This window comes from Pollicipes pollicipes, unplaced genomic scaffold, assembly GCF_011947565.3.
Source record: "Pollicipes pollicipes isolate AB1234 unplaced genomic scaffold, Ppol_2.1 Scaffold_4881;HRSCAF=5763_pilon_pilon_pilon, whole genome shotgun sequence".
Taxonomy (NCBI): domain Eukaryota; kingdom Metazoa; phylum Arthropoda; class Thecostraca; order Pollicipedomorpha; family Pollicipedidae; genus Pollicipes; species Pollicipes pollicipes.
The window spans coordinates 48,680,176-48,706,113 of NW_023596576.1; the positions used below are offsets into that span (position 1 = coordinate 48,680,176).

At 53.4% G+C, this 25,938-nt stretch overlaps 3 protein-coding genes across 3 annotated transcripts; 2 read left to right on the plus strand and 1 right to left on the minus strand.

The window, feature by feature from the left end:
- Window positions 1–46: 46 nt before the first annotated feature.
- Window positions 47–9,448, plus strand: LOC119099890 (salivary glue protein Sgs-4; the record flags this gene model as incomplete). The annotated part of the gene is given in 6 exon segments (XM_037222980.1): window positions 47–145; window positions 1,791–1,946; window positions 2,762–3,040; window positions 3,477–3,596; window positions 4,240–4,336; window positions 7,467–9,448. Coding segments are annotated over 6 exon segments (774 nt in total). The 3' UTR covers window positions 7,507–9,448.
- twr (signal peptidase complex catalytic subunit SEC11 homolog C twr) lies at window positions 9,273–18,185 on the minus strand. The gene is made up of 5 exons (XM_037222981.1): window positions 17,923–18,185; window positions 14,835–14,944; window positions 10,825–10,974; window positions 10,349–10,526; window positions 9,273–9,591 (listed from the first exon to the last, which is right to left on the minus strand). The coding sequence occupies exons 1-5, from the start codon at window positions 17,974–17,976 to the stop codon at window positions 9,541–9,543; spliced, it is 543 nt and encodes a 180-aa protein (XP_037078876.1). The 5' UTR covers window positions 17,977–18,185; the 3' UTR covers window positions 9,273–9,540.
- Window positions 18,186–18,515: 330 nt separating this feature from the next.
- Window positions 18,516–23,322, plus strand: LOC119100517 (MMS19 nucleotide excision repair protein homolog). The gene is made up of 5 exons (XM_037223604.1): window positions 18,516–18,581; window positions 19,967–20,991; window positions 21,553–21,891; window positions 22,186–22,503; window positions 22,903–23,322. Exons 2-5 carry the CDS (start codon window positions 20,017–20,019, stop codon window positions 23,101–23,103), a joined length of 1,833 nt encoding a protein of 610 aa, XP_037079499.1. The 5' UTR covers window positions 18,516–18,581; window positions 19,967–20,016; the 3' UTR covers window positions 23,104–23,322.
- Window positions 23,323–25,938: the final 2,616 nt, after the last annotated feature.

Consider the following 25,938-nt stretch of genomic DNA (forward strand, 5'->3'; position numbering starts at 1 on the left):
CAGGTGATGGACACTGCTCACTGGGTGACCCTGCCTGTTCCGCCAGGGCACGGAGCGGTCAGAATGGAAGGACAGCACGTGATGTACGCGGTGCTGTCGGCACTCCTGCTGGCGGGCCTGTCGGTGCCGCAGACGTCCGCCTCGGGTACGTACCGGGAGTGAGCACACCGTCAAGAGAAGGGCGCGCTCGAAATGGCGGCGTTGCGACTATAGCTCTGGGTGACCGGGCGTCGTGACCTCCGGAGACTTAGTAACGGTGAAGGAGACGGTGGTAACGGTAGTCTGGCTGGAACAATGGTGTGTCTATCTGTGTAGACAGCGTAGACCGCAGATACAGGCGGCTCCGCATGTTTTTATGGATCGATGTGAACGTCTCGGCAGCGAGGGCAGGTACAAAGGTTAGACCGCTGTACCGTTAAGGCGAAAATTGTGAACAACGCGTTTCGAACACTGTGTCCTGGCGCTGTCTGATCCGCAGGCTGGACAGCAATAGCCAGGAAGCAGCAATACAACACGAATGCAGTGCATAAATGTGTCATCTCATATGCAACCCGTTGTGGCCTGAACCGAGAGAGACCGGACAATGCAAATACATAGGTGCACAGCCCAGGCTGTTGTGAGCATTGCTCTTCCAAGATAGTGGCGGTTTTGCCCAATTCTTCGATCACAGCAATCAAAAATGCAGATATTCCGAATTCACCCATTTGGGTGATTAAGGTTGCCAGTTTTTGGCGGATGTGTGTAATCTCATGACAATTAACTTGTGTCCCAAATATTTGTTTCTCTTAGCGGGCGGGGGACGGGGGGGGGGGTGGGCAAAACCAGCATCGAAAGAACGTCAAAGCTTTAATGCTTGCTCATTCCAGCATTGCACAGTGGACTATGAAGGCATCCAGCTCGACGTCTTCGGTCGACACAGTCTCGACGTCATTGTATTAATGTGTGAATCGAGCGTGACCTGACCTTCGGAGCGGTCTGACCCGAGCTCTGGTGTTACCGTGGGCCTGTCCATTAAAGAGTGCTCAACTCGGGACGTGGGCTGAGTGCAGCGTACCGTATTCGGGCGACAGCATGTGACCGATATCGATCGTGAAGAACACGCTGCTGTTAGTTGTTACGTCGAAGCCTGCTGTGGTGTTTTTGTTGAGCTTGTATTGGATATTTCGACCGCCTGTTGCTTTGACCGGGAGCTGTAGCTGGTGCGTAAAACACCACACCGGTTAGAGCAGGAATATGACGCTGACAACGTATCGGCTGGGGCGCGAAACACGTTAACACAGTGTTAACCATCATGACGACGTTGATAAGTTGACAAGTTGACAGCAGCGTCCAGCTTGTGTACCTCTCTACGGAAAGAATCGAAAGATTATCAATAGTTTAATTGTTTCATGTGATGGTCCTGTGAGATGTGGCTGTACGGACTAAGCCGCTGCGCACATCGGTGTTGTACCAGGCCGTGTCCAGCCAGGACGTTTGGGCCTTTGGTTGATGGCGGGTATTTGAAGCGGGTGTATTGAAAAGGCGCATATGTCTGTTCCCTCTTGGCCAGCGTCCGATGCATGGCTTCTGAAGTAAGCTTCGAACAATAATATCACCACGTGGTAGGTCAAGCTCATGGTGGTAAACGCTGGGCTTACTCTAGATATCATCGACTTTAAAGCATTTGCCTTCGCCGAGTATTTGATTTCTCACGTGTCATTGCCGCAGAGTTGTCGTCCCGGGGCGCTGCTGTAAAAGAAAAGCTGCGTTCTTGCCGCATCGTATTAAAAGCATGTACTAAACCCCGCCAGACTCGGGAGGGTGCGACCAACCGACCAACTGCAGCGCGTGCTCGGCGACGCCCAACTGCAGCTGGTTCGTGTGTCAGCAGCAGGCGCATATGGATCACTGTAGCAACACGACGGGCGGCGCAGCCGAGGGCTGCCACCCGATCGACGCCTCCCAGTGTAAGACGCGCGCCGGCGGCCTGGCGCACCTGGGTGGTGCCTCCATTCGTCTTGTTTTGTTATGGTGGACAGTTCCAGACAAACGGGCATGGTCTTGTTCTTGTATTTTCTGCTTTGTCATTCCTAGATCATGAATTCCGCTGGTTGTTAATGTCTGTGGTGGTTGTTTACAATCGTGGGATCCTGTGTGGTGTTGGGAAATGCGTTTCATTTAATGACTGAGGCATATATCACGGTATATTCCTTTGAAACCGACTTAAGCGTTTTTATCTGTTTTGGTGTCTGTGTTACAACACTAGCACGTCAGCACGTCTTAAACTTCAGAACACTGCCCTGCAGAACATGGTGCTGACCTTGTTCATGGGGGCATCTCGAATACGTCCACGCGAGTGGAGTAGGGTTCCGAGTCAGCATATTTCACTTAGCAACTTCATCAGGGCTGGAAGGGGTCCTGACCAGGCGGCAAAGCAAAATAACTTGATTTTTAAATTTCGTCCTGTCAAAAGCATGAGCATTGGCACCCACCTCGCACGGCGAAAGGGTCTACAGTTTTTTTGCTTGACGATAAGATACAAGTGTTGACAATGTGAGCCATGTTAAAAATACGTTGTCACTGCGGCGAAGGTACGATAATAAGTTGTAATGTTGTGTAATAATAAGTAATCCTCGAGAGATGGCGAGAGGTATGACGCGTGCTCAGCATTTCAGTTGCCTTTTCCCAGCGGCCGTTTTGTTTGCTTTTTTCGTGCCTGGTGATGAGATGATGCGTGAACCGTATGGTTAATTTGTGTGTCAAAATCACTTCTTGCCTGCAGGCGATGGTCCCGAGCCCAGCACAACGCCCGAGCCGAGCACGACTTTTCCCACGTCTACCGTTAACCCGCCTACTACCGATACGCCCACCGAGCCTCCCACCACCGAGCCTCCCACCACCGAGCCTCCCACCACCGAGCCTCCCACCACCGAGCCTCCCACTACCGAGCCTCCCACCACCGAGCCTCCGACCACCGAGCCTCCGACCACGGAACCTCCGACCACCGAGCCTCCCACCACCGAGCCTCCCACCACACCGGAGCCAGAGCCCACCACAGACGGTACGTTTGTCGTTGCCGACAGGGGTGGGTGCCAGTGCGCGGCCCTGACAACCCTGTACCCTGAGTGGCGCTGCTCTGCATGTACAATAAGCGACATTTGAGAACTGCGAGGATCAGCGCGATGACCTCGTAGTCGGCGCGCCCATAAACCCCGAGAACTGCGAGTCGTTTATCTGGCCAGTTAGCGGGGCGTGCCCGCCCTGTTCGGCCGGGGACGCAGTGGGGGCTCGTTGTACCGTCGGCTGTTGTCCCGGCTGCGCGCAGCGATGTCTGCCGCACAGCCTTGTCTCCTCGCTGTGGCCCGGTGCACGGCACTGCGGTGTTGGTCGGACCGAAATCGGTACCGGCCGGTGAGGCCAGGGGCGCCGAGGTGGCCCCGGCGTCCAGCTCTCTCCCCAGGGCCTCCGCGGCCACTGAGGTGCCTGTCCGCCCACAGTGCCCCCTACGATGGTGCCGCCGTCGCCGAGTCCCACCCCGGGTCCGACGCCGGGCCCGACTCCGGGTCCGACACCGACGCCGGCGGCGAGGACCGGCTTCAGCTTTGGCAGCTTCGTCGGTAAGTGGCACGGGCTCGTTACCATCCCTTTAAAACTATCAATTGGGCACGGCCTCTTGTATTACAGTACAAACTGCACAAACATTCTTCACTGTAGTAATTTGTGTTGTGTGTGTGTGCGAAGCCTGATAGTACAATATGTGGACGGGTTGGGCTAATTTCTTCGGGGCTGCTGGTGTAGTTTGAACAGGTACGAATGATGAGGTTGCATTGCTGCTCTGCTGTAGCATGTTTGGATACTGTGTTGTCGTTTGACTGTCAGTGACGACTTTTATTGTCAAAAAGTTGCGAAGCTTTGCAGGAAGATGACTGCAGCCCTTCAGACATTTTTATAATCACTGTACTAACTGCCTTTTCGGCAATAGCAGGCGTGTCGCTGTGAGCAGGAAGTGTGGGAAGATTGTTCAGATTGACTGTGTTACGGACCAGGCCGGAGGGAGTGAGAGAGGGAGCGAGAGAGGGTGTGAGATAGGGGGTGAGATGGGAGCGAGAGATAAGATGAAAGAGGATGTGAAGTAGAGGGTGAGAGAGGGGATGAGGGAGGGAGTGAGAGAGGGAGAGAGAGGGGGGAGAGAGAGACAGAGAGAGACAGAGAGAGAGGGTGGGGTCACAGCTCTGAGAACCCCTATCGCCTCTGTCCCAGGTGGTATGGTGTTCTGTCTGGTCGTCATTGCGGGCGTCTTCATCGGGCTGAAGATCTACCGGCGTCGCCAGGCCACAGCGGGCCGGTACAACAACCTGTGAGCTCGGGCCCCTGCCCTGTCCTGTGTGGGGCTAGCGCCGGTCACGCCAGCCCCAGGCCCGTGGTGCCTCTCGCTGGGCGGCTTTTGTTCTTCTGAGTTGTCCGTAGCACTGGGTCGTTGCTCCTAAGTTCGCTATGTATCTCTAGCCTGCCGTTTTGTTCCGTTTCGCTGCGAGGGCTGTGTTGTGCTTTCTTTCTGGACTTTGTGTGGGCTCGGCCTGTTATCTTGTTTTTGCTGTGCAAGCGCAAGCCGTGTTGTGACGGAGCCGTTTTGGGCATTTTCAGATAAAGGAGTGGCGCGGCCCTACACCCTGTCTGTATCGCGGGACCGGGCTGGGTGCTGAGTGCGCCGCCGGCTGTTTGTGACGTCACTGGTGTGACGTCACTCGGGAGGCGCGACGGGACCGGGCGATGTCGGCTGGTCCCTGGGCTGGGGGCTGCTTACTGGTGTCGGATGTGCTTGTCGGAGATGTGATGTGGAAGCTGTGTTGCCAAAAGTAGCGGTATATGGAGTGGTGTCGATGGCAGTTGACATGTTCTATGCAAACGTGGCCTTACGCGTGTCTGATTTCACCCGTTGGACGATCAACGGCTCCAACATTTTACCTCCCGTCTGGAATTAAAGATTTCTTTTTTACTTTTTGTTCACGTCAAAAATGTGTGAAGATGGATCAGATAAGAATAGTTCCTGGGACGGAGGAGGATTGCCAACATGCCCAAGGTCCCGTCCAAGACTGACGGGGATGGGTGGCGGAACGTCCCGATGCCAGCGATGATACTACATTTGTTAACGGGGTGAAGACTATGCTGGCTTGTTGCTGGAGTCCTGTGGCTGTGTCCCCAGTCATGCAATTGACTACAGCGAGGTATAAAACCGCCGGTGTCCAAAACAATCACAGCTTTATAGCTTGTCTACATTTATATATATATATATATATATATATATATATATATCCAAATATATAAGGGTGCTAGGTATTTTTGTTAGTTTCTTGCGTCTGAGCGTTTACTACTTATAGTTTGCCGTTTGTCGAGAGACACGGCTGCAACAAAACGATCATGTCTTCCATTAGTGCGCGGCGTCTGCCGGTCGCTAGCGGCCGGTTGCGCTACGTTAGCAGTAGGCCTGGGTCTGACGGCCCTCCTCCGCCCGGCTGCCGGCACTGGCCGTGGGTGCGGGGTTGGTGTCCGGCGGCCGGCACTGGCTGTGGGTCCGAGGTTGGTGTCCGGCGGCCGGCACTGGCCGTGGGTGCGGGGTGGGTGTCCGGCGGCCGGCACTGGCCGTGGGTCCGGGGTTGGGGTCGGCACTGGTCGTGGGTCCGGGGTGGTGTCCCGCGGCCGGCACTGGTGCGTGGGTCCGGGGCTAGTGTGAACCTGTGCTGCGGGGTGTGAAGACCGGGGGCGGACTGGGAGCTCCGAACACGTGCGGGGGGGGAGGGGTGCTGTGGCGGAGCCCAGGTCCGGTCTTGACCGACTGCGAGTCGGCCGTGCCCCGGGGCCACGCTGGATCGGCTGAACGAAACCGGGCCAGTGCGATGGACGCGGGACGGCGCTGTAGCGACTCGGCACATGTCCGCCGCTCGATACTGGTGTGATATTTGTATAGCGGCGTGGCTTTGTGTTGCATATGGTAATTGAGGATATTGTATAGCGCCGTTACGATACATGGGAGTCACTTGACGTATTGGTGCGCCGGCTATGATACTGGAGGTTGAGCTAGACTGCGGCTTATTGCTGAGCTAGACTGCACCTTGTAAGCTAGACATAGCTAGCTTATTGCTATGGCTTCTTGCACTGGCATATGCCACTAACCAGGCTGGGATTTCAGCGGTATCAGGTTCTGTTAGGCATAGTATAGGTTCGGTTCTTCATTTAATCGGGTAGGTCAGGAGCAGTCTGCGGTAATGGTGACCCGACTGATGACATGATCGGGGGCTACCGTTACTGGTTGTTTTATTTCTAAGAGATAAGTGATGCTATGCACGTAGTTGATATCCTTTAAATTGCGTTTCGTTCTTTTACGTTTTGATACGTTCCCCATGTATTCCCTCAATACACGATTACTCTCAGTTTTGTTTTGTCTTCCTTGGTTTCGTTGTGTGAAGGACAAGCGGCTCCAGAGCGACTAGAAGGCAGATGCAGGATCCAGCCCGATCCTGCCAGAGTCCTGCTCGGTGTGGTCGAGTTTCACGTGGCGTCCCGGATGTCCCAGTGGTAGGTTGACCACTCCAGAGGCACGCCCGTGGCACCGCTCCGCCCCGCAAACTGGTTGTCGCAGCAGGGGCGTTGGTATCAGTGTCGCTTGTCCGCGAAGGCGCTGTGCCATGTGTGTGCGTGGGGGGGGGGGGGGGCATTGCAGGGACCTTTCGACGGCCCAGGCAGTGCCCGAAAACACGCATGTGCCCGTAGTAGGGCATAGGATGAAGGGATATTCATTAAGACGGCAGTGCGTGACGCTGAAAACATGACTGTGCCCGCGTGCGTTTTGCAGACCCGGCGGAGCCCAGGCCTGTGTCTGTCGACGACTCAAAGCCAAGTCGTCTCTCGAAGACGAGTCACGCAACCCCTTTGGTTGTCACGCGCGTCTCTGCTGCCGTTCGGTATCGCAATGAAATTTAGACGAGCCTAGTCTCAGTCGTCTCGCCATGTTTGACCGGCATGTATCAGCTTGCTGCCACGAAGTCCATTGATGCCGTTGCCAGGCGTTGGCGAGGCGAAGAAGTGGAAACCTCACTCTGAGGCGTGCGCTTGTCTCGGTGCGGACCTACCGTGCCCGGTTCTGAAGGAGAGAAGTGATATGACACGTGTGCTGCTACCCTCGTGATCTTTGGAAGTCATTCGAGATCAATCCAAAATGTGATTCGATAGGCCACATCGCACGGTAAGAGGCGGTAAGACATGCCACGACGTGCGCTACGCCGATGCAGGAATTCCTGGTGGGCCCTTCAAATAATGACGTGCTGACGGCTTTAATCAATCACGCATATAAGGGAAGACTGATCCAATGCAAACCGGCCGTGCCGTTTTCCTGGTCGCGGGCCCCCGCCGCAGCAGCTGGCGGACCGTCGGCGCCCCGGCGCTGATCCGGCAGTGGGCGTCCGCCTCTGACCGCGCGCTCTCTCCGCCAGGTGGGGTACCGACTCGGAACGGATGCACCTGACCATCTGAGGCCGTGCCGGCTCCGGCTCCGGCTCCAGCTCCGGCTGCCACGGCCCCAGCCCCGCCGCAGCGTTGTGATACATGGACCGACTCGTCCCCTGAAGAACTTTGTCAGCGTGGCCCACGCGTCTGGCGGTATATTTATAGGCATTTTGGCCATCTACTTAGCGATGCGGCCGACTATGTGCGCGTCGGCGATAGTCGCGCCGCATCGGAGACGCGTTTGCATTGTGGCGCAGGCTGTCAAGGTGGCCGCCTGTTGTGCTTGTTTGGGTGCAGATGCAGCGGGGTCGGCCGTTTTCGGGTGAGTCATTCCGTCTGTTGTTCGTGAGCGTGCCCGGCAGTTCTCGGAGTGTTCGCTCGTCTTTCTAGTCCCTTCATTGACCATGACAATTTTCATCATCTAAGAACATCACATCCTCATGGAACTAAATGTCGCGAGAATTTCGGTAATAGTTCTCGCAAGCTGATTGGCAGGAGTCTTGCTGCATGTTGACGCCCGGTCCAGAATCCGGGCACGCCAGTGGTTTTCTTGTTTTTAAAACAGGCTGAAAATTTGGTACAAGCTGTTTTTTAGCCCCAATCAATCCCGTGACACAAGGAAGGGCACCTGGGTCCTCAAACATATAGCACTAATGCGTTTTGATACTTCAAGTCTAAAAACCCAGATAATACCACAAGGACCGCATGTTCACGTCAAACACGACGGCGGGAGTAGGCTTCCGGACGTACGGATTCGAAACGCTCGACGTTCTCGCCGCAGCGCGGCGACGGGGCCTTGACGCGGACTGAAGCTGGCATCTACCCCGCGGGTCGGAGCCGGCGTGGCCGAATTGGCGCTGGACTGACATGTTTTTAGTCGTGAATTATTCATACAGAAATATGGCACGATGCGGGCCACCAAGGTAATTTTTCTGAATGGCGCCATTTTGGTGGGAGTACATGAGGAGTCTGATGGAACAACTCGCGAGGGCCGCCGCTTCTGAGTCAATGTGGAAGACTGGTTAAGCTGCTTTCCGATTCGAATCGGGCTGTTTGTCGCGTCATGTGTATGTAAACACGTCAGCATGTAGGTTTACAGTTCGGGCGGCATATCAGTTTTTTATTTTTCATGTGAAGTTATGTCATTCCTGTGCGGGAACGTTTTAGGCAGGGGTTTCCTCCGCGCCTTCGCAAGTCTTCGCAGTTTGGGGGGTTTCATTGAGCGATAACAATATTGCCAGCGGTGGCAATATCCACTGGATCACGGCCGGAGGGAACGCGTAAAAGCCAATATCCGCCGTTCAGCATCCGTGTTGGGTTACGTCTTTCCAGAGTCTCGCCGTCTGCTCATTCCGGGAAGAAACAAAACTTGGCATTCTTGAGTAAGAGCCCGATCCCTCAAAGCTCGAGCCTGAAACGTCGTACTTCCCCCGCATACCAGTTGCACTGGTGTTATTGCTCTAACCGCTTCCATGTTTTGTCGTGTGCGGTGACTGGCAGAGCGGCCTGGGCTCCTGAGGCCCAGAGCGCTTCACCGCTGCACAAACTCAAAGGGGTTACGTATTCTTCGGCACGTGTCGGGTGGCGGCAAGATTGCATCCATCATAGGTGGGTAATTGTTGTTCGTTGTGCGTGTTCTGCTACCCATTACGTCCGAGGAGACGCGAGTGTTGCCTTCGTCTTCGGAGCTAAACATGTTATCGTTATACGTGGGCAGTGCTGCTGTTGCTCGCTGTAGCCTCGTAGTATGCATAGACGGCCTCTCCGCCGGCAGCCTTTCGCCAAGCGCTGGCACCAAGTGTGCTTGTATTCGCCGGCGTGCGCGGCACACGCGCCGGCGCCACGTACCACGAGAACACGTGTAACCCCATCTCGCCAATACACAACCAACGCCAGATCGTGGTTTTGCGCAGGACGCCGTCGTCCCGCGCACGGAAAGATCACGCACACCAGCACCGGCTAAAAAAAACCCACATCGCAGGCGTCCAGCCGCCCACGCAGCGCTGCGCGCCCTGACGCCACTGGTGCACGCCGTGACGTCACGTCGGCTCTCGTCGCGGCTCACTCTCGATGGATGAGCACGAATAATCCCAGGCACGCTAGAACAGCGTACTGGAACAGAGGTGGAGACGTTTGTAAGCGCACACTGAGCGCAGGCTAAGGGCTACAAGGCTCACAAGCGACCTGACGGCAGGGGCCCCCCCCGAGTTGTAGGATGGTAAATTAAAACGACAGGTTTTCAGCTGGCTTAATCGACGAGCAGGCTTAAGTTCACATGGACCCCGCTCAAGCGCCCGTTACCGCAACCAGTCAACAAAGGGGCTTATGGGATCGTGGCAGCCATTTTGCCGGGCACTAAATTCGCGGTACGAGTGGGCAATAAATGCCACAAATCCCGTCGCAAAGCTGTTCGCGGAAAGACCCAGAATGTATTAGACTTGTAGAAGCATCGTCTATTAATTATATCAGGACGAATACAGCACATTCCTGATCCACTTGACATCCTCTATTCTGCAAGATGCCTGGGTGCTGAAATAATTGAGCAGTTGCTTGCCACGCGTGGGCTTTATGGAGGGGCGCACACTGTAGCAGCGCTTCCATTTTCCATAAGTGCCTTAACTTCAAGCCCTGCAATACAAGGCAAAGCCCAGAAACGGTAACATATTTGCTGTTCTGGATTACATTGTTTTAAATCCCTGCTAGTTCTACGAGAGAAAACATCAGAAAACTGTTGGCAGGCCCGTTTCTGCAATATTACACCCGCGCGCTATCGTCTTTTCGGTTGAGCATTTCCCCGCGCACTGTGCCCACTTCTGGAAGTTCCCTGACTGCGCCTGCCGGTGGCAGTACGTCCGACCAGCGCGCTCACCTTCAGCTTTGGGTAGTCGTTCATGAGGATGGTGACGACGCCGATGTAGGGGACGAAACCGCGCGCGCGCCCCACCACGTCGCGCTTGGTGAGCCACAGCTGGCCCGGCGCGTACAGGCCGCGGTCGTCCACGCTGTTGTTGTCCCCTTTGGTCAGGAACTTGACCGTGCCGTTTTCGCTGCGGGTGGCCGGGGTTGGACGTGTGAGAGCGCGTGCACCACAGCACAAAACGGCCTTCACGGCGCGTCGGCAGCACCCCGGGGTACGCAGTGTGGATAGCGGCGAATGGTCCCTGAGTCCCGCCCACTGTATTCACCACATTTCTGAAATATATTAGCACGTCCTATCAGATGCACAGATCGGATAATTGTTTGATCAGATGAACAGATCAAATAAGTGTTTTGTCAGACGTACCAATTAGATCCATGAATTTCAACGGACGACAACCGCTGCCATAACCACGGTATCATTCTCACCGTTCGTGTAGTTTGAGGACTCTATGCACGATCGGGATATCCCTGCCCTCAACCTTGAAGACCACGATCTCTCCGGCCCTGATCGGCTCCTCCTGGTAGTTTGTCAGGAACAGCAGATCGCCCCGGTAGAAGGCCGGCTCCATGCTCCCGCTGCCGGACGTGGCGGTGACGTCACAGGACGGCTCGGCGCTGATTGGCCGCGGTCACGGCACGACACAACAGCTGACCGCACCAGACTGGCGGCGGTCGCCGACACACGGTGCCGGCACCGTGAGGCAGGCTAGCGAACGTCACAACTCAACAAAACTGTGGAATATCCATGAACACATGCACGTATCGATGTAGACATCGCTGACATGCTCCACAACATCACTAGTGACGTGACATGACGAGACAACTCATGACTAGGCTCCCCGGGGAAGCTAGAAAACCACGAATGCGCCGAGGTCAGGGGGAACATAAATCTTGGATCGGTGCGGGTACGGTATTGATGCCACGTTACACAACATCGCGACTGCGCGCATCCGAATGATGTTCACCCTCTTTCCACAATTTGATCATAAGTGTAATTGAAATTCGAGCCCGCAATCGATACTGGCCAACTACTATCGGAAGTGTGGATCTTTCACTGTCCGCCCCGGTAGTTCAGTTAGTCGGACCTCCTGTCTTCGGATTCCCCAACCCGTGGCCGGTCGAGCTCGCGCTTAAGCGTTAGTGTCTGCCCCTGACCGCGATGACCTATAGCCGGCAGCAGGGACCGCGCGAAAGGTCAGCTGGTGTCTGCGGGTTAGACGGGCCGCGCCCAGCGTTGCGGCACCTAAACCTTTGCCCCCCCCCCCCCCCCCCCAACTCCTGCCGGTGATCTGGAATGTCACTACCGCAAGGTGGGGTCGGTGCTCGCGCAACAAGCACTCATCAGCGCGGGCACTGATCCCAAAACTCTATCCCGCCACAAGTTTTGAAGTAAATCTTGTAAAAAAATTAGCAAAAACTCGTGTCGGCTTTAATGGGCATAACCATAAATGTCAGATGACTTATATGTTCCAGTTTGAACGCTGCCAAAACCACTTAATAGCTACCCTAACATGGACGGTAACACGTTTAACAAACCTGCGAGCACCTATATGCTTATGCGGTACAGGAAAACAAACAACTAGTTGGGTGGTATCACACAACAAACAGTAAAATGTGCACTCATGAGTTCGTGCCGAAACACGACTCCATTGATGATCTTACCCGTAAGCCATGCCAAAGTAGCAATAAATCTCCACCAGCGTCGACATACGTATACCAGCCTGGAACCGGCAACGTCTTACCGCTGTTGCCATCAGTGTTGGAAAACTTGACGTTTTCTGATATAATGTATACCAGGAGCTTTTGTACTCCAGGATCGTGCCTAGGTAAAATGAAATATTTTGTACTCCATCATGATACAACAAGAACGACTCTTGGAAACTCATTTTACCTCTTTGTGTCAGGACAAAATAAAACCAGAAGGTGCAACAGCTTGAGACTTGCTACTTTCACCAGAAGCCACGTATTGATAACTGTAAGAGCACAAATCTTGCACCCACCAGACTAAGGTGCCCAATAGCAAGCAGCCTGTGCTGCCATCTAGGTGTATGATAAACCATGTATGGAAATGTGAAAAATAAAGCGTGGGAATGTTGAATGGAATCGCCTTTAGACAATAACGGGAAATGAGAAACGAGTACCAGAATCGCACCGGTCTGTAGATTAACAAAGCTCTCACTTCCTATGCCCTACGCAGACCCACTCAAACTTGAACATGACTTAACCTACCATTGACGACGAACCGCATTAATTGTCAAGGATGCAACGAACATTCATAGAAAACCGCACGCCCAATCACCTACCGCAGACGGCCGCCTACCACGCGCCACCACTGCGTTATGGCAATGCAAATAAGAGACTCCATCGCAATTCAGCGTCGGAAACGTCTCAACTATTCAGCGGCCTGCGCCCGCCTCCCAGCCCATGCTAAAGGTTGCACATAGCAGAACTCTCCAATTGGTTTTAATGATTTGCCTCCTCGTGACTCATTTGTCAAAAGCATAAATATTCTGCTCGCGCTCATGCCTTGAACAGATTTGTAAACATTTGGAGGGAAGCTGTATGGAGATGGGCATCACGATTATGAAGCCGGACTTATTTGAACTCATCCAGAACCGCCATGTGGTTGGATTTTTGGCCACTTCCTGGTATCCGGAGCACAAAAAATGTTACGACAGCTTTGAATCTAAACCAAGTTAAATTTGTTTTTTAAGGGCGTAAAATTAAAGCTGGTAATTCAGGCTTTACAAAGATACCATTTTAAGTCGAAAAATGTTGCTATAAATAGCCAAAAAAAAAACTGTTCGGAGACAGCCATCTCACTTCGGCAAAAACACCAGGACACCAGAGTAACATGAGCCCACAACTTTTGCCCGGCGAATTAACGGGAAGGGTTTATTAGGACAAAAAAATCAATTTATTGCAACATAAATTACTATATTTCGCAATGATATCGGTTAAAGTGCATCTAAATCCATTAATACCTTGCATTATCCGCCTGAGTCTGAGAGTGACTGACTCCGACCCTTTTGGCCGGCCTGCACGGGTCTGTCAGGCATTGTACTTGCGCTGGCCCGGTAAATCGGTTAAGAGCGCTGCCTGTCTCTATTGTTCGGGTGGGACGTGCAGGGCCTCGTGTGTTGGCCGGGAGTAGGAAGGTGGAGGGCATGAATGTTAAGCTGATTTTAGAACCAGTTAGCTGGTAAAGCGTGAGAGGCGTGACCGTGGTGGAGCGTGAGTAGCGTGATCGTGGTGGAGCATGAGTAGGTGGCCGTCTGTGGCATGTTCATATGCATTTTTTGTGTCATTTTTGTCCGGCTGCGCGTATCGTACCCACCCTTCATTTTGGAGGGTGTATAAGCCCGGTGTGTAGAAACCCTCTATTTTGGAGAGCGCATAAGCCCGATACGTAATTACCCTCCGCTTTGGAGGGTGTATACACAGAGTCTTTCATAACTTGCAAACCAATGTATACGCACATGTGTTTCATAGTAGAGTATGAGACTGTGTTGTTCCAGTGTGTCATGTTTAATGCTAATGTTTCCTTTCATTTTAAGTGCTTTTACATGAATTGCTGTACATGAAAAGTGGCGCTTTTGTTGAGTGCCAACCATTGTATTATTATCTCTCGGAGACAACCTAATTAAAGCTGCAATGATCCGCAGCACTTGGATAATTTTGTACTCCACCATAGAAAATTTGTACTCCGCTACAAGGAAAATTTGTGGAATTCTCAACATTCGTTATCATTGGCACCAACGGCATCGTCAAGGCAGGCGAACGTTTTCTGATAGCGGCATTATTAAACCCGTTGACCCTCCCGTAACGCCGTTACGGATTCGGGGCTGCCTATCGGTGCTGTAATGTCAGAAATTTGCATCTCTAATCCCGAGAACTAAAAAAAGCCCTGCGCTGTCAGAGTTTTGGCTTCAGACCTAGGCTGTCTCGCCATGCGCAACCCAATTCGGTCATAAAGCGTCGACAAATCAGGAGTCACTCGCCGCCAGCGCCAAGCCCCCGTACGATCCACGATGAACGTCTGACGGAAAACGCGACGCCGGACACCGGCGATACCGGCGACGCCTGTGGGAAGGCGCATCACTCCCGCGCAGAGAACCACATTCGGTTCCTAGCGAAGAGAGCCTAGACCGACTTGGAATCGCTGCAACCCCGAATCCAGCATGAATCTCGACAAGGCATGTTTTAAGTACTGTGCCATTTAGCCATAAAACAGACTCAATTACAACTTTTCCTTCTTTCCACTTGTGCTTCTTTCATTGTTTTGGGAACCACACTACTTGATTTCGAACAAATTTCAAAAAAGATATTTACAGACCCACTTATAAAGGGTGGGAACAGTGCGTACATCACTGCATTTGATGACAAAAATACAAAAATACACTGGCCCACTGGCATGTCCCAGTACATATGTTTACCTGAGCACGACGACAATGGGGCTTTCACTTCCTGTCACAACCATGAGGCCCTTCCAGATCATCAGAGCTGAGCTGACGATCATGCCAAAGTTCAGCACCTGGTAGTAGAGCTGAAATGAATACCGCCAGTGAGAGGTGACAATGGCGTATGTGCTACACAATATGATGAACCTTGTGAACGGAGACATACGGATCCATAAACTGCATCTGTTACATACAGAGGTCATAATTTCTTCCTGAGGCACCAATGTCAATTTTTGCCAACTGTTTGCCCTTGGAGCTGCTTGGAACTGCACTAGATATGCAGGGCTTTTGCTTGACATGCCAAATGAGAGTACAATATCAACAATTTTGCCAGCATTACATCATTACTTTGGCTATAGAATTATGGTAACATGAACCAAAGCAACAGTGTCTGTGTATCAGCAAGTTTGTCCCTCTCATAGCTCAGTTGGTTCAACAGTCATGCTTTCTGATCCACCCAACCACAGCAGGGTGTCAAGTCACTATGCACTGGCTATTTGCCCCTGACAGATATGGCCTCTGGCTGATGGCAGCAGTCATGCTTTAGGTCAGGTGACATTAGAAGGCAGGATGGACCATGCCAACCATTGCAGCACATCAAACTTTTTGTGAATAACCACCAAATTTTAGTCCTGACATGGTATTGTGCAATGAGATGGTATGGGTCAGGGACTCACACAACAAACCCTGTTTACCATGAGCTCTGATTCCAAAAATCCATCTATTCATATGGCTCAGATCAAATATTGACCAACATGTTTTTCAAATGGTGTGAATGCAGCAGCCTTTCAGTTCTGCATGTGCTGTAGAAAGCAAATCATCACAGCACTGTTCTGTTAACAAAAATCTGAGCCATTTTGGTGGGGACTATGTTGCCATCCTTACAGGTCCACTGTAGCTGGCCTTCAACAGCCAGTACACCTTATTGCATCCTTACCTCAGTTATGCTCACATCAGAAAACCATGTGCATGGTACAAATGTGTAAGTGTAAGCTACCTGTAAATTTACCAACCTGCAAAACATAACTTGGACATCACAAAGATGATTAGAGCAGTATGAATCTTTTCCCAAATGGGGCAGCAAGGTCCTCATTCAGGGCAGTTTTGGCCAGGTCCTGCCACCCTGAAACATACTCTATCATCCATTTTAAATAATCTTGGTGGCACTACAGGACGATGTACCAGAGGAATCATGAATTGCTCATTGTAGGGAATTCCTGCTCCAGAGTAAAAAGCTGCCCAAATTATATGACTGCCCCCAACCTTGTCACAACCAGACACCTCATCTGCCAACATTGACAGACTGGCATCATAGCCAGTTAGCAAAAGGTGACAGCCAGTCAACAATGGGTTTGGGACAGGTCTGATCCAGCCCCAGATGAGGCAGCCAACTATTCTGCCTGGAAAGGAGGCTGGTCACTTGATGACCATGGGGGTAATCTACAAAGTTTTCCAAACAATCTAATTTGTCTTTACTGCATACCAGTTATCTCTAGTGCTCACTTGAGATTGTTCAGAACCACACTGCATTTACCTTTTAATGTTTTGCAATGTTTTTTTTAATTACCAAATCTAAAACACTCAAAAAGGCACCAAGCATTTTGCAATATGAGTAATATCACAGTCTTGAGGCTCTCAAGCTGGTAATGGCCCATCTGGCAAGTGGTTGTATTGTTTTTTGCTGCTTGTGCTGAACAGCTCAACCAGCCACAGTAACTGTAAAGGGTGTGGGCAACCACTGGCACAAAATTGTGGGTCAGGGTATAAATTGCTACCTCATGTTAAGAAAGAGCATTGTACATCAATTGTTGTTTTTAAGGCAGAACATACTGTAATTAATTGTAAAACAGGTCATCTAAGCTCTTACCTTGGAACTTAAATAACAACAATAGCGATCATCCGAGCGCAAACACAGAGCAACCATGACCCCGGCGCCATTTCTACATGTGATCGCAACATTACTGTGTGATCACAATATTACTGCCATCAAGAACCATAAAAATGTATGAGGCCAAGGTAACAAGAATTTGACAAAATGTGTTCCTTGTGTATCCAAGCAGTCTTCCATATTGTTTGTAGATTGGTCAACATGGTGGGAAAATATGACGTTTTTGTGCGGGAATGAAAGGCAAAATGAGAACATGGCGGCTCAAGAAAACTTCTTAATATGGTACATATATATGGCATGGGACATGGATGCCAATAGCACACTGGGTTGAAGGGGACAGGGTGGGGGTTAGGTTAGGTTAGGTTAGGTTAGGTTAGGTTAGGTTAGGTTAGGTTAGGTTAGGTTAGGTTAGGTTAGGTTAGGCTAGCCTAGCCTAGCCTAGCCTAGCCTAGCCTAGGCTAGGTTAGGTTAGGTTAGGTTAGGTTAGGTTAGATTAGGTTAGGTTAGGTTAGGTTAGGTTAGGTTAGGTTAGGTTAGGTTAGGTTAGGTTAGGTTAGGTTAGGTTGGGTTAGGCTAGGCTAGTTTAGTTTACGCTATGTTCTGGACTATTCTGGCCCGTCCGTTTCATAAACATGCCTACACACGACAATAATTTTCATTGCATTATTGTTACCTTGGTCCAGTGCATTCTTTATGGTTCTTGATACGCAGAAATATTGTAATTACACAACAGCAATGCAGAAACGGCGCTGGAAAGTCAAGGTGGTGGGGTGTGTGTGGCACTCGGGAGCTTGCTATCGTAACTACTAAAATTTGAAGGCAGGAGCATGAATCTACCTGTTTTAAGATTATTTATATGTTCTACCTTAAACACAACAAATGGTGTACAAATTGTGTGCCCGAGCAACTTTGGTAGATCTCTGGCTTTCTTTATGGTTGCACAAGCAGCTGCATCCGGGGGTGGACAGAATAACATGGCAGTGATAAAGACAACAGTCCTGTAGTTCAGAAGAAAGCAGCCAACTGAATCAATGAGAGACAATAAAATCAAAACATGTCATTGAGATCTGCCACGTTTTGAAGACTGGCACCAAAGTATCCAACAGTCAAGGCCCCATATGTTAAGAGGTTTATGCACAAATAGCAGCTGAAAACACCTCTCGTAATCTTTCTTACCTGTCTTTTGTTCATGCGCTTCACATCTCCGAAACCTAAGCCGAGGAAATCCATCTTTCACTTTTGAAACTGTAAAAAGCAGTACTTTAAATGTCACCTTGCCCTGTTCTGCACTAGCACTGACGTTTGATGCCACCTTGCACCCAGAACCAAAATATGTCTGCAAGGTAAATTTCAATGAAAATATGGCATGTAAATAACCGGAACCCAGTTGCCACCGACACCTTATGTTTGTGTCACAAGTCGCGCCGTCCAATACGCGCGGGGACGCCGGTAGGACAAAAGAAAATGTCTGCAGGTCGCAGAAACTGGCGCCATTTGCTGCTACCATATGATGCGCAAGTGTTACACGTGTAGGAGGAAAATGTAATATTTCGGCCAATATTCCGGTAATAAAGCAAAATTCAAGACAAAAATGGCAAAATTCTGAATTTCAAAAACATTAAAACCTGGTTCAAACTGCATCAGACACTAAACCATGCCTTATGTCAAATATGCACCGTCAAATTGCTAAATATTTCAGCGGAAACAAAAAGTCCATCAAAATTGTGTACAATATGGCGCTATGGTGACAAATGCAGTTTGCTCGACATTTTGCGGTGTTCTGTGTACTCTGTCGGGATCAAGGCGTTTGGAGAGGGTCGTTTGTTGTTGTATAGGTGGGTTTTATTCGTGGTTCGGGGCGCAGGTGGTGCATGTTACGTAAAAGTCTTAGGAGAAACCTTACTGCAGTTTGTTTGTTTTTTTACCGCTGGGGCTTTTTACATGGTCTGGAAATCGTTGATTTAAGTTCTGCTTGGTTAGGCGTTCATTGGCGGACCAAGCCTGCTAAGGATTTCAGAGAACCATTGACGACTAATAAATACAAAGAAACCTCAAGTGATTAATCAGGCAGCTGTACAATTGAGCTTTAAGCTTTTTGCAGTATGGCTTGCACTGAATCCTGTAATTGTGCAGAATGCTTACTTAGTGGGAAAACCTGGGGTGAACCTATATTAAACTCACCGGACCAAGTTGTGCAGCATTTTCATTTTTGGATCGTGAAAGGAATAGCTAAGCAACATCATGATTTCTTAAACCATTGATCATCCATTTCCTGGAATTGGCAGCAACAGGACACCTAAGTGAGGCTCTTCAGTTTACTGCATGCATGTGCTAAATTTGCTGCTGGAACATCATGGACATGCTGGACATGTCTGGTATAACATTTTTACAGTCTGGGCTTAAGTCATATGTATGATAATAATAGAATGACCTGATTTATTGTGCAGTGCCTTCTGCATGTTATGCTAGTGTCCAGTGGTTGTTAATTATTTGATTAGTGTTTTTCTGACTGTCTTGAAGGTGCATTGCTATGTGCAACATTAATAGCAAAATTGTAGAGGGATTTATGTATGTGTCTTTAGATCTAGAATTTGACATGTTTGTCATCTATCTTTTTCATATAGGTCTGTGATAACTGCACTCCAAAATTCCAAATCCTAGGTGATGCTACATGTGGCTGGTCCACAACCTCCCACTAAAATGGTGTTTTAAATGCCTAGTCCATCCTTTGAACAGCAAAAGGTCTACACCACTTGTCCAGATCTTGCAATAAAGCATCACAAACCACTTATTTAGGTGCAATGTAAGCTAAGGGTAATCAGCTAATTATTGGTGGGAAAGACAAGTTGTGTGAGAAGCTTTTTCCATCTAACTTCATAGCTTGACCTTCCCATGCCTGGAAACAATGACAAGATAAGTATCCCATTGATATCAGTGGCATTGCAGAGTCAAAATATTTGGAGGGTAGTCATTTTCCTGACCAATTTCTGACAAAATTACTTTCAGTCTTATGACCAGCATTAGGATGTGTCATCCATTTGGCCAAGTCAACCATTGCTGATTAAAGCAAAGGGAAGTGCATCCTAGATCGTGATGCTTCTGGCAGTTGTCACTGTTAGAATATATTTTCATAACCAGCTGAGATTCATGTTACATTTACTGTTGAATGATGGCTCCTGTAGTTTGGCTGGCACAATGTGACCACATATCCTACTTCCAGGCCCTGGTGCAAAACAGCAATACAGCACAGTGAGCAAATCCAGCTGTGGAATGGCAGACAGCGTGAGCTCGGAGGCAGGTGGCGACGCGGGGGTGGGCGGCGGCGCGTTGTCGGCCGACGCCAAGCCGGCCGACTGCGCGCTGCTGACCTCCCTGGAGGCGGCGGACGGTGTCGAGACGACGGTCGACGGCATCGTCGCCGGCCGGCTCACAGTGCTGGCTGTGGTGGAGGCGCTGGAGCCGCGCCTGGTGGCCGTTGAGCCGGCCACTCGTGCCGGCGGCGTGCAGCTGCTGGCCGACGTGCTGCGCCGTCTGCCGGCCGACCGGCTCAACGAGCAGGAGTGTACCTTCATCGCTGCCTTCTTCTGCGACCGGGTGCGCGACCATTTTAGCGTGGTGCCGGCGGCGCTGGCCGGCGTCGGCGCCGTGGTGCGCCTGCGCCACCTGCCGGCCGAACCGCTCTGCCGGCTCGTGCAGAGCCTCTACAAGGAGGTGCACGCCCAGAGCCTGGTGCTGGCCGAGCGGCGCTGCGTGTTCGCCGCGCTGCGCCACGTGCTGGAGGCGCGCGCGGACGACGTGCGCGTGTTGGGCGCCGACCTGGTGCTGGGCTGCGTGCAGTCAATGGAGGGCGAGAAGGACCCACGCAACTTGCTGACCGTGTTCGCCGCCGTGCGCCTGTTGGTAGCGGCCGTGCCCCTCGAGCCGCTGGCCGAAGAGCTGTTCGAGATGCTGGCCTGCTACTTTCCGGTGGACTTCACGCCGCCAGAGGGGAGCGCGCACGGCGTGACGCGCCAGATGCTGGCCGACGCGCTGGCCGACGTGATGGCGTGCAGTGGCCAGTTCGCCGAGTTCTGCGTGCCGCTGGCGCTGGAGAAGCTTAACTCGGATCTGACGCAGGCCAAGCTGGACGCGGCGGACCTGCTGGTGCTCTGCTGCCGCACCTACACAGGCGCCGAGCTGACGCCGCACCTGGTGCCGCTGCGGCTGGCGCTGGCGCGCGAGGCGCTGGCGGCGCGTCAGCAGGAGGTACAGGCGGGGGCGCTCCGCCTGGTGGCCGCCGTCTCGGCCGCGGTGCCGGCCCAGCTGGAGCAGTGGACGCGGCCGCTGGTGGCCGAGTGCCTGCACCACGCAGCGCAGCGCGGGGGCGACCGACTGCTGGCCGCCGTCGGCCCGCTGCTGGCCGCCCTCTGCACCGGCGACCGGGACGCCGTACTGGGCGAAGCAGTGCCGGCGCTGCTGCGACAGCTGGAGGCGGGCGGCGAGTCGGCGACCGAGCGACTCGAGACGCTGCGGGCGCTGGCCGTGCTGCTGGCCGACGGCGCCGCCGAGCAGTCGGCGCCCGTGCGGCCGCTGCGGCCGCGGCTGGCCACCGTGCTGCTGGCCGAGCTGGCGGCCGGCCCGCCGCCGCTGCAGGCCGCCGCGCTGGCCGCCGTCCAGGCCTGCCCGTGGCTGGTGGGTGAGGCGGAGGCGCCGCCGCTGGCGGGGCACCTGGCCACGCTCAGTACGGCCGATGACGCGGCCGTGCGCGCGGCGGCGCTCGGCTGCGTCGGTGCCGTCGCCGCCCACCACCCAGCCGCCGTCGTGCAGGAGTTCGTGCGCCCGCTGTTGGAGCGGCTGAACGGCGACGACGGGGCCGAGCCTGCGGCGCTGACAGAGCGCCGTCTGGCGGCGGTGGCGGCCGGCGTGGCGGAGGTGGATGCTGTGCGCGCGGCCGTGCCGCTGCTGCTGGTGCGGCTGGTGCGCGTCAGTCGCGCGGACGTCGCGGCCACCGTGCGCACGCTGGCCGCCGTACAGGAGGTGGTAGCGCGCGCTGCTGGTCAGCCGGACGTCGCCGACTACCTGCTGACTGAGCTCCGCCTGCCCGAGAAGGTGCTGGAGCTGTTCGGCGCGGCGGCGCGTGAGGTGGTGTTCGACCCGCTGCGGCCGGCACCGGACGCGGCCAGCGAGGTGGTGCTCCACCAGCCGGCGGCGGTGACGGCCGGCGGCGCGTTGCTGGCCGCCCTTGTTCGCCGGCTGGACGCGCTGCAGCAGGAGCGGCTGCTGCACGCGGCCGTCAGCCTCTTCCTGCAGGGCGACGGCCAGCCGCTGCTGGGTGCGCTGGCCGAGCGCTGGCAGAGCCTGCAGCCGCTGATGCACCAGGCGCCCTGGCAGCACACGCAGCTGGCGGCGCTGCTGGCGGCCGCGCTGGCGGCCGCGCGCCGCTCCGTCGCCGTGCCGCAGCAGGACATCTTGGCCGTGATGCTGACCAAGCTGGCGCTGAGGAAGCCGCACGCGCTGACGGCGGCGCGCGCCGCCAAGACCCTTGCCGTCATCGTGAACAAGCAGGCGCCCACCGAGACGGACCATCTTCTCAAGACTCTCACGAACCAGCTGGAGTTCCTGTTCGAGAACTGTGAGCCGCCGGACGCCGGCGCGCGCCGGCCGCTGGTGTCGCTGTGGGGCGCCATCGCCAAGGGTCTCGTGCTGCGCGGCCACGGCCAGGCGGCCTACTTCGTGGACCGTCTGGTGGACTGGCTCTCTGAGGAGTCGGCCGCCGACGCCGCCGCCGACGCCTTTGACGACCTGCTGGCCGAGGACGAGCTGCTGACCTCCGAGAACCACTGCGTGGTCCGTCTGCTGCACCGCCAATGGCTCTTCACCGTCACCTGCGAGCGCCTGGCGCGCGGCTTCCGCGAGGGCGTGTCGGCCGCGCGGCGGCGCCACCTGCGCGCGCTGGGCCACCAGCTGGCGCAGCTGCCGGCTGTGGTGGTGTCGGCGCAGCTGGCTCAGCTGCTGCCGCTGCTGGTATCGGCGCTGGCTGAGCTAGCCGACGATGCGCCGCTGGGCGCCACCTGCCTGCAGGTGCTGGGCCGCGCCGCTGCCGACTCGCCGGCTGCGCTCGAGCCGCACGTGCACACCTTGGTGCCGCGCCTGCTGGAGGCGGGGGCGCGCTCGCCGCGGCTGGAGACGCGCGCCGGGGCGCTGCGCTGCCTGGGCGCGCTGGCCCGGCTCAAACCGCACGTATTGCTGCCGCTCAAGCCGCAGGTGCTGCGCGAACTGGCAGCCTGCCTCGACGACAAAAAGCGAATCGTGCGTCAACAAGCGGTGGAGGCGAGGAATCTCTGGTTTCTTTTGGGCGCGCCAGGTGGCTTGAAGTAGCCGCTGATGCGCGTGTGAGAGCGTCAGGGTAGTTTGGCTACTACAGTTGCGTGGTGCGCTGTAGCGGAGATCGGTGTGAGGGGCGCCTTTTGTACGTTGTGATAACTTGATTGCGAGCTTGTTCCCCTCGCGGTATTATTCAGCAGGTTCATACGTTGTCGTATTACTTTGCTATTGTAGCAGCGGAGCATGAATATATGAACCAGACATGGCATGTTAAGCGTAAGAACCTTGTTTTGTTTAAGCGGGGAGGGCTTGCTTAAGGTACACTTAAAGAACTTTAACCTGGAAGCGATCCGGGTGACCGCATCGGGGTTAAAGATCGAGGGCGTTGTCCGCTCGTAATTCACATAATACATTGGGGAAATGAGTTGATGCCACGGTTGAGATGCTAGATGCACACCTACAATTTTTTCCTGGTAGTGCACCATCTAATATTTTCTACTCTTTTGTACCGCACAGCATACCAACAGACTACCCAGCGTTCTTAAATAATTTGCCCCGGACAGCCCTAAAGTTATCGTAATGTACCAGTGAAATGAGGCGCAAACACTTCGGATTCCATTCAGACCATTGTGGATGACTGAAATTCCAGCTTATCGTTGCAATGGGCCTCGTTCTGTGCAGGTCACTGGTGGAGCCATGTGGATGGCCAAAGCTACAGTGCGAGCGACAGAAAAACGCTCCATAGTTGCTAAGGCGTACCCCAGGGGCGGTTCCAGGATCTTGTCACGGGAGGGGCCACGCTTTACGCTCGGTAACGTGGTGCTCACAGTCACAAAATATCCCCGGATTTCGGCCACCTCATTTTCAGGTCCTTATTTTTTACTCGGGTAATTATCCTCTGCCGATCACGGAGGCTTAGACGTAGTTGTGTATGAACGTGGCGCACGCCCATCTTTTTCCAGAAAGTAATCAACTTGCGCGCAGTTACAACTCGCGTGCAATGCAACTGTACATCGCCGACCTCACAGTGAATAGTTGTGTCACAAGGGCTTTACAACGCTACTAAGCAGGGCCAGTGCCATGGATTCTGAATTGGGAAGCAGCGTTTTCCCGGGACGTCCTGAAAAAACGTGACATCCTCACAGGGTTGCCTCCTGGACGGTGTCGTAATGGAGGGGAAGGTTGCCTCCTGGACGGTGTCGTAATGGAGGGGAAGGTTGCCTCCTGGACGGTGTCGTAATGGAGGGGAAGGTTGCGTCCTGGACGGTGTCGTAATGGAGGGGAAGGTTGCCTCCTGGACGGTGTCGTAATGGAGGGGAAGGTTGCCTCCTGGACGGTGTCGTAATGGAGGGGAAGGTTGCCTCCTGGACGGTGTCGTAATGGAGGGGAAGGTTGCCTCCTGGACGGTGTCGTAATGGAGGGGAAGGTTGCCTCCTGGACGGTGTCGCAATGGAGGGGAAGGTTGCCTCCTGGACGGTGTCGTAATGGAGGGGAAGAGGCATCGTTGCATGTGACCCCAATCAAGTTATTACATGTTTCATATCCAAGTAAGTAACATTTGACACCTAAGAATCCAGAATGTAGCCTGATCATCCAGCCAATTGTCTTACTATAAAAAGACATGGCCGCCTTTTCCAGAAGAAAGCGTCCTGGTGCAAAGGGGGGGGGGGGACAAGATGCTTCCGCTTCACGAAGAGGCCTCTCATCTAGAAAGAAGGCCTCGCTATCCAAAAAACGGGGGCGTCCTGACCCGGCACCGCGGCTTTTGATTCATGAGAGGGGCCGCCTGTTCCAGAGATGCAGCCTGCCGAATGTAGATGGCGTCCTCTAACCCAGAATAGGAGCCAGCGGTCAAGGGCCTACCACATCTCATAACGGGAGGCTTCCGAGTCAGGAAGGATGCCTGATGTTGAGAATGGCGACGTCATTCATAATTGTAGCCTTATGAATTACGATCCAGAAAAGAAGTCCCTTGATGTAGGAAAGGCCCGATTTACTTCTCGGTTCCAGTTACGCGAGCCTCCTTGGTCTGAATTTTTGGTAATCTACGAGGAGCGGCAGTGCCTTCAGTTCGGGTAGAAGCGGTCTCCCACGCGTTTCAAAAGGGAAAGCATAATCTTGTCTCCGGCCGGCGGACCGGAGGGAGAGAGAGGCGACTAACTGCCCCCTCTGTCCCCCCCCCCCCCCCCTCTGCAACCGTCCCTACTATTGACACCATACGGCAACGCCTGTCTATCACCCTGGCCGAAAGGGCGAGCACCGCGCGGAATCGAACCCCACCATGAATGGTAAAACGCAAAAGCAATAACATGTCCACAAAAGCCTAAATCGTAATGTCACTCCAGTGACATCGTGATGCGGATTTTGAAACATTAGCGGTAGAAGCAGAAAGCGGCGAAGCTATTTAAATTCGTGAACTTGTAACGTGGTGTGCTCTCTCGAAGTAAAACAAACGGCCAGGTCCTGAGAAGACGCAAAACGTTTTGAGTGGAAATGATCAAATCTTGTGCTGCACGTTTGAAGTATATTGAAGGAGTACAAAAATCGATTGAATTCTAACACAAGAATGTGACTCGATGGATGCCTAAACAATATGAGTTCCACAGATTAAAAACCGATATATCTTACATCTATTGCGCGGCTGGCACGCGTATTATTTTGCATTCAAGATAAAAGCTCATGGGAAAACGCAGCTTTTCTTGCCTGTGTAATGCGAGCTGCCAAAAAAGGCAAACGTAACCCACGCGCCTGCGGACCCTTGTATGTAGCGCCAGCGACTGCAGCAAACGCATAGCACCCAGGTGTCATGGCACAGCCGGGGTTAGAACGCTCGCCCCTTACGTGGGAGTCAAAGGCGCCAACCACTCGGTCATTACGCCTCCGGCAAGA

What these genes read in the sequence shown, in the direction of transcription:
- twr (XM_037222981.1), bottom strand. Translation starts at nt 17,976, where the DNA reads ATGGATTTCCTCGGCTTAGGTTTCGGAGATGTGAAGCGCATGAACAAA. An exon ending in AGCGCATGAACAAAAGACAG is followed by an intron (nt 14,945 to 17,922) that starts GTAAGAAAGATT and finishes TATTCATTTCAG; the next exon opens with CTCTACTACCAGGTGCTGAA. An exon ending in CCCATTGTCGTCGTGCTCAG is followed by an intron (nt 10,975 to 14,834) that starts GTAAACATATGT and finishes CACGTCCGGCAG; the next exon opens with CGGGAGCATGGAGCCGGCCT.
- LOC119100517 (XM_037223604.1), top strand. Translation starts at nt 20,017, where the DNA reads ATGGCAGACAGCGTGAGCTCGGAGGCAGGTGGCGACGCGGGGGTGGGC. An exon ending in TGTTCGACCCGCTGCGGCCG is followed by an intron (nt 21,892 to 22,185) that starts GCACCGGACGCG and finishes GCCGTGCCGCAG; the next exon opens with CAGGACATCTTGGCCGTGAT. An exon ending in CTGAGGAGTCGGCCGCCGAC is followed by an intron (nt 22,504 to 22,902) that starts GCCGCCGCCGAC and finishes GCGCGCTCGCCG; the next exon opens with CGGCTGGAGACGCGCGCCGG.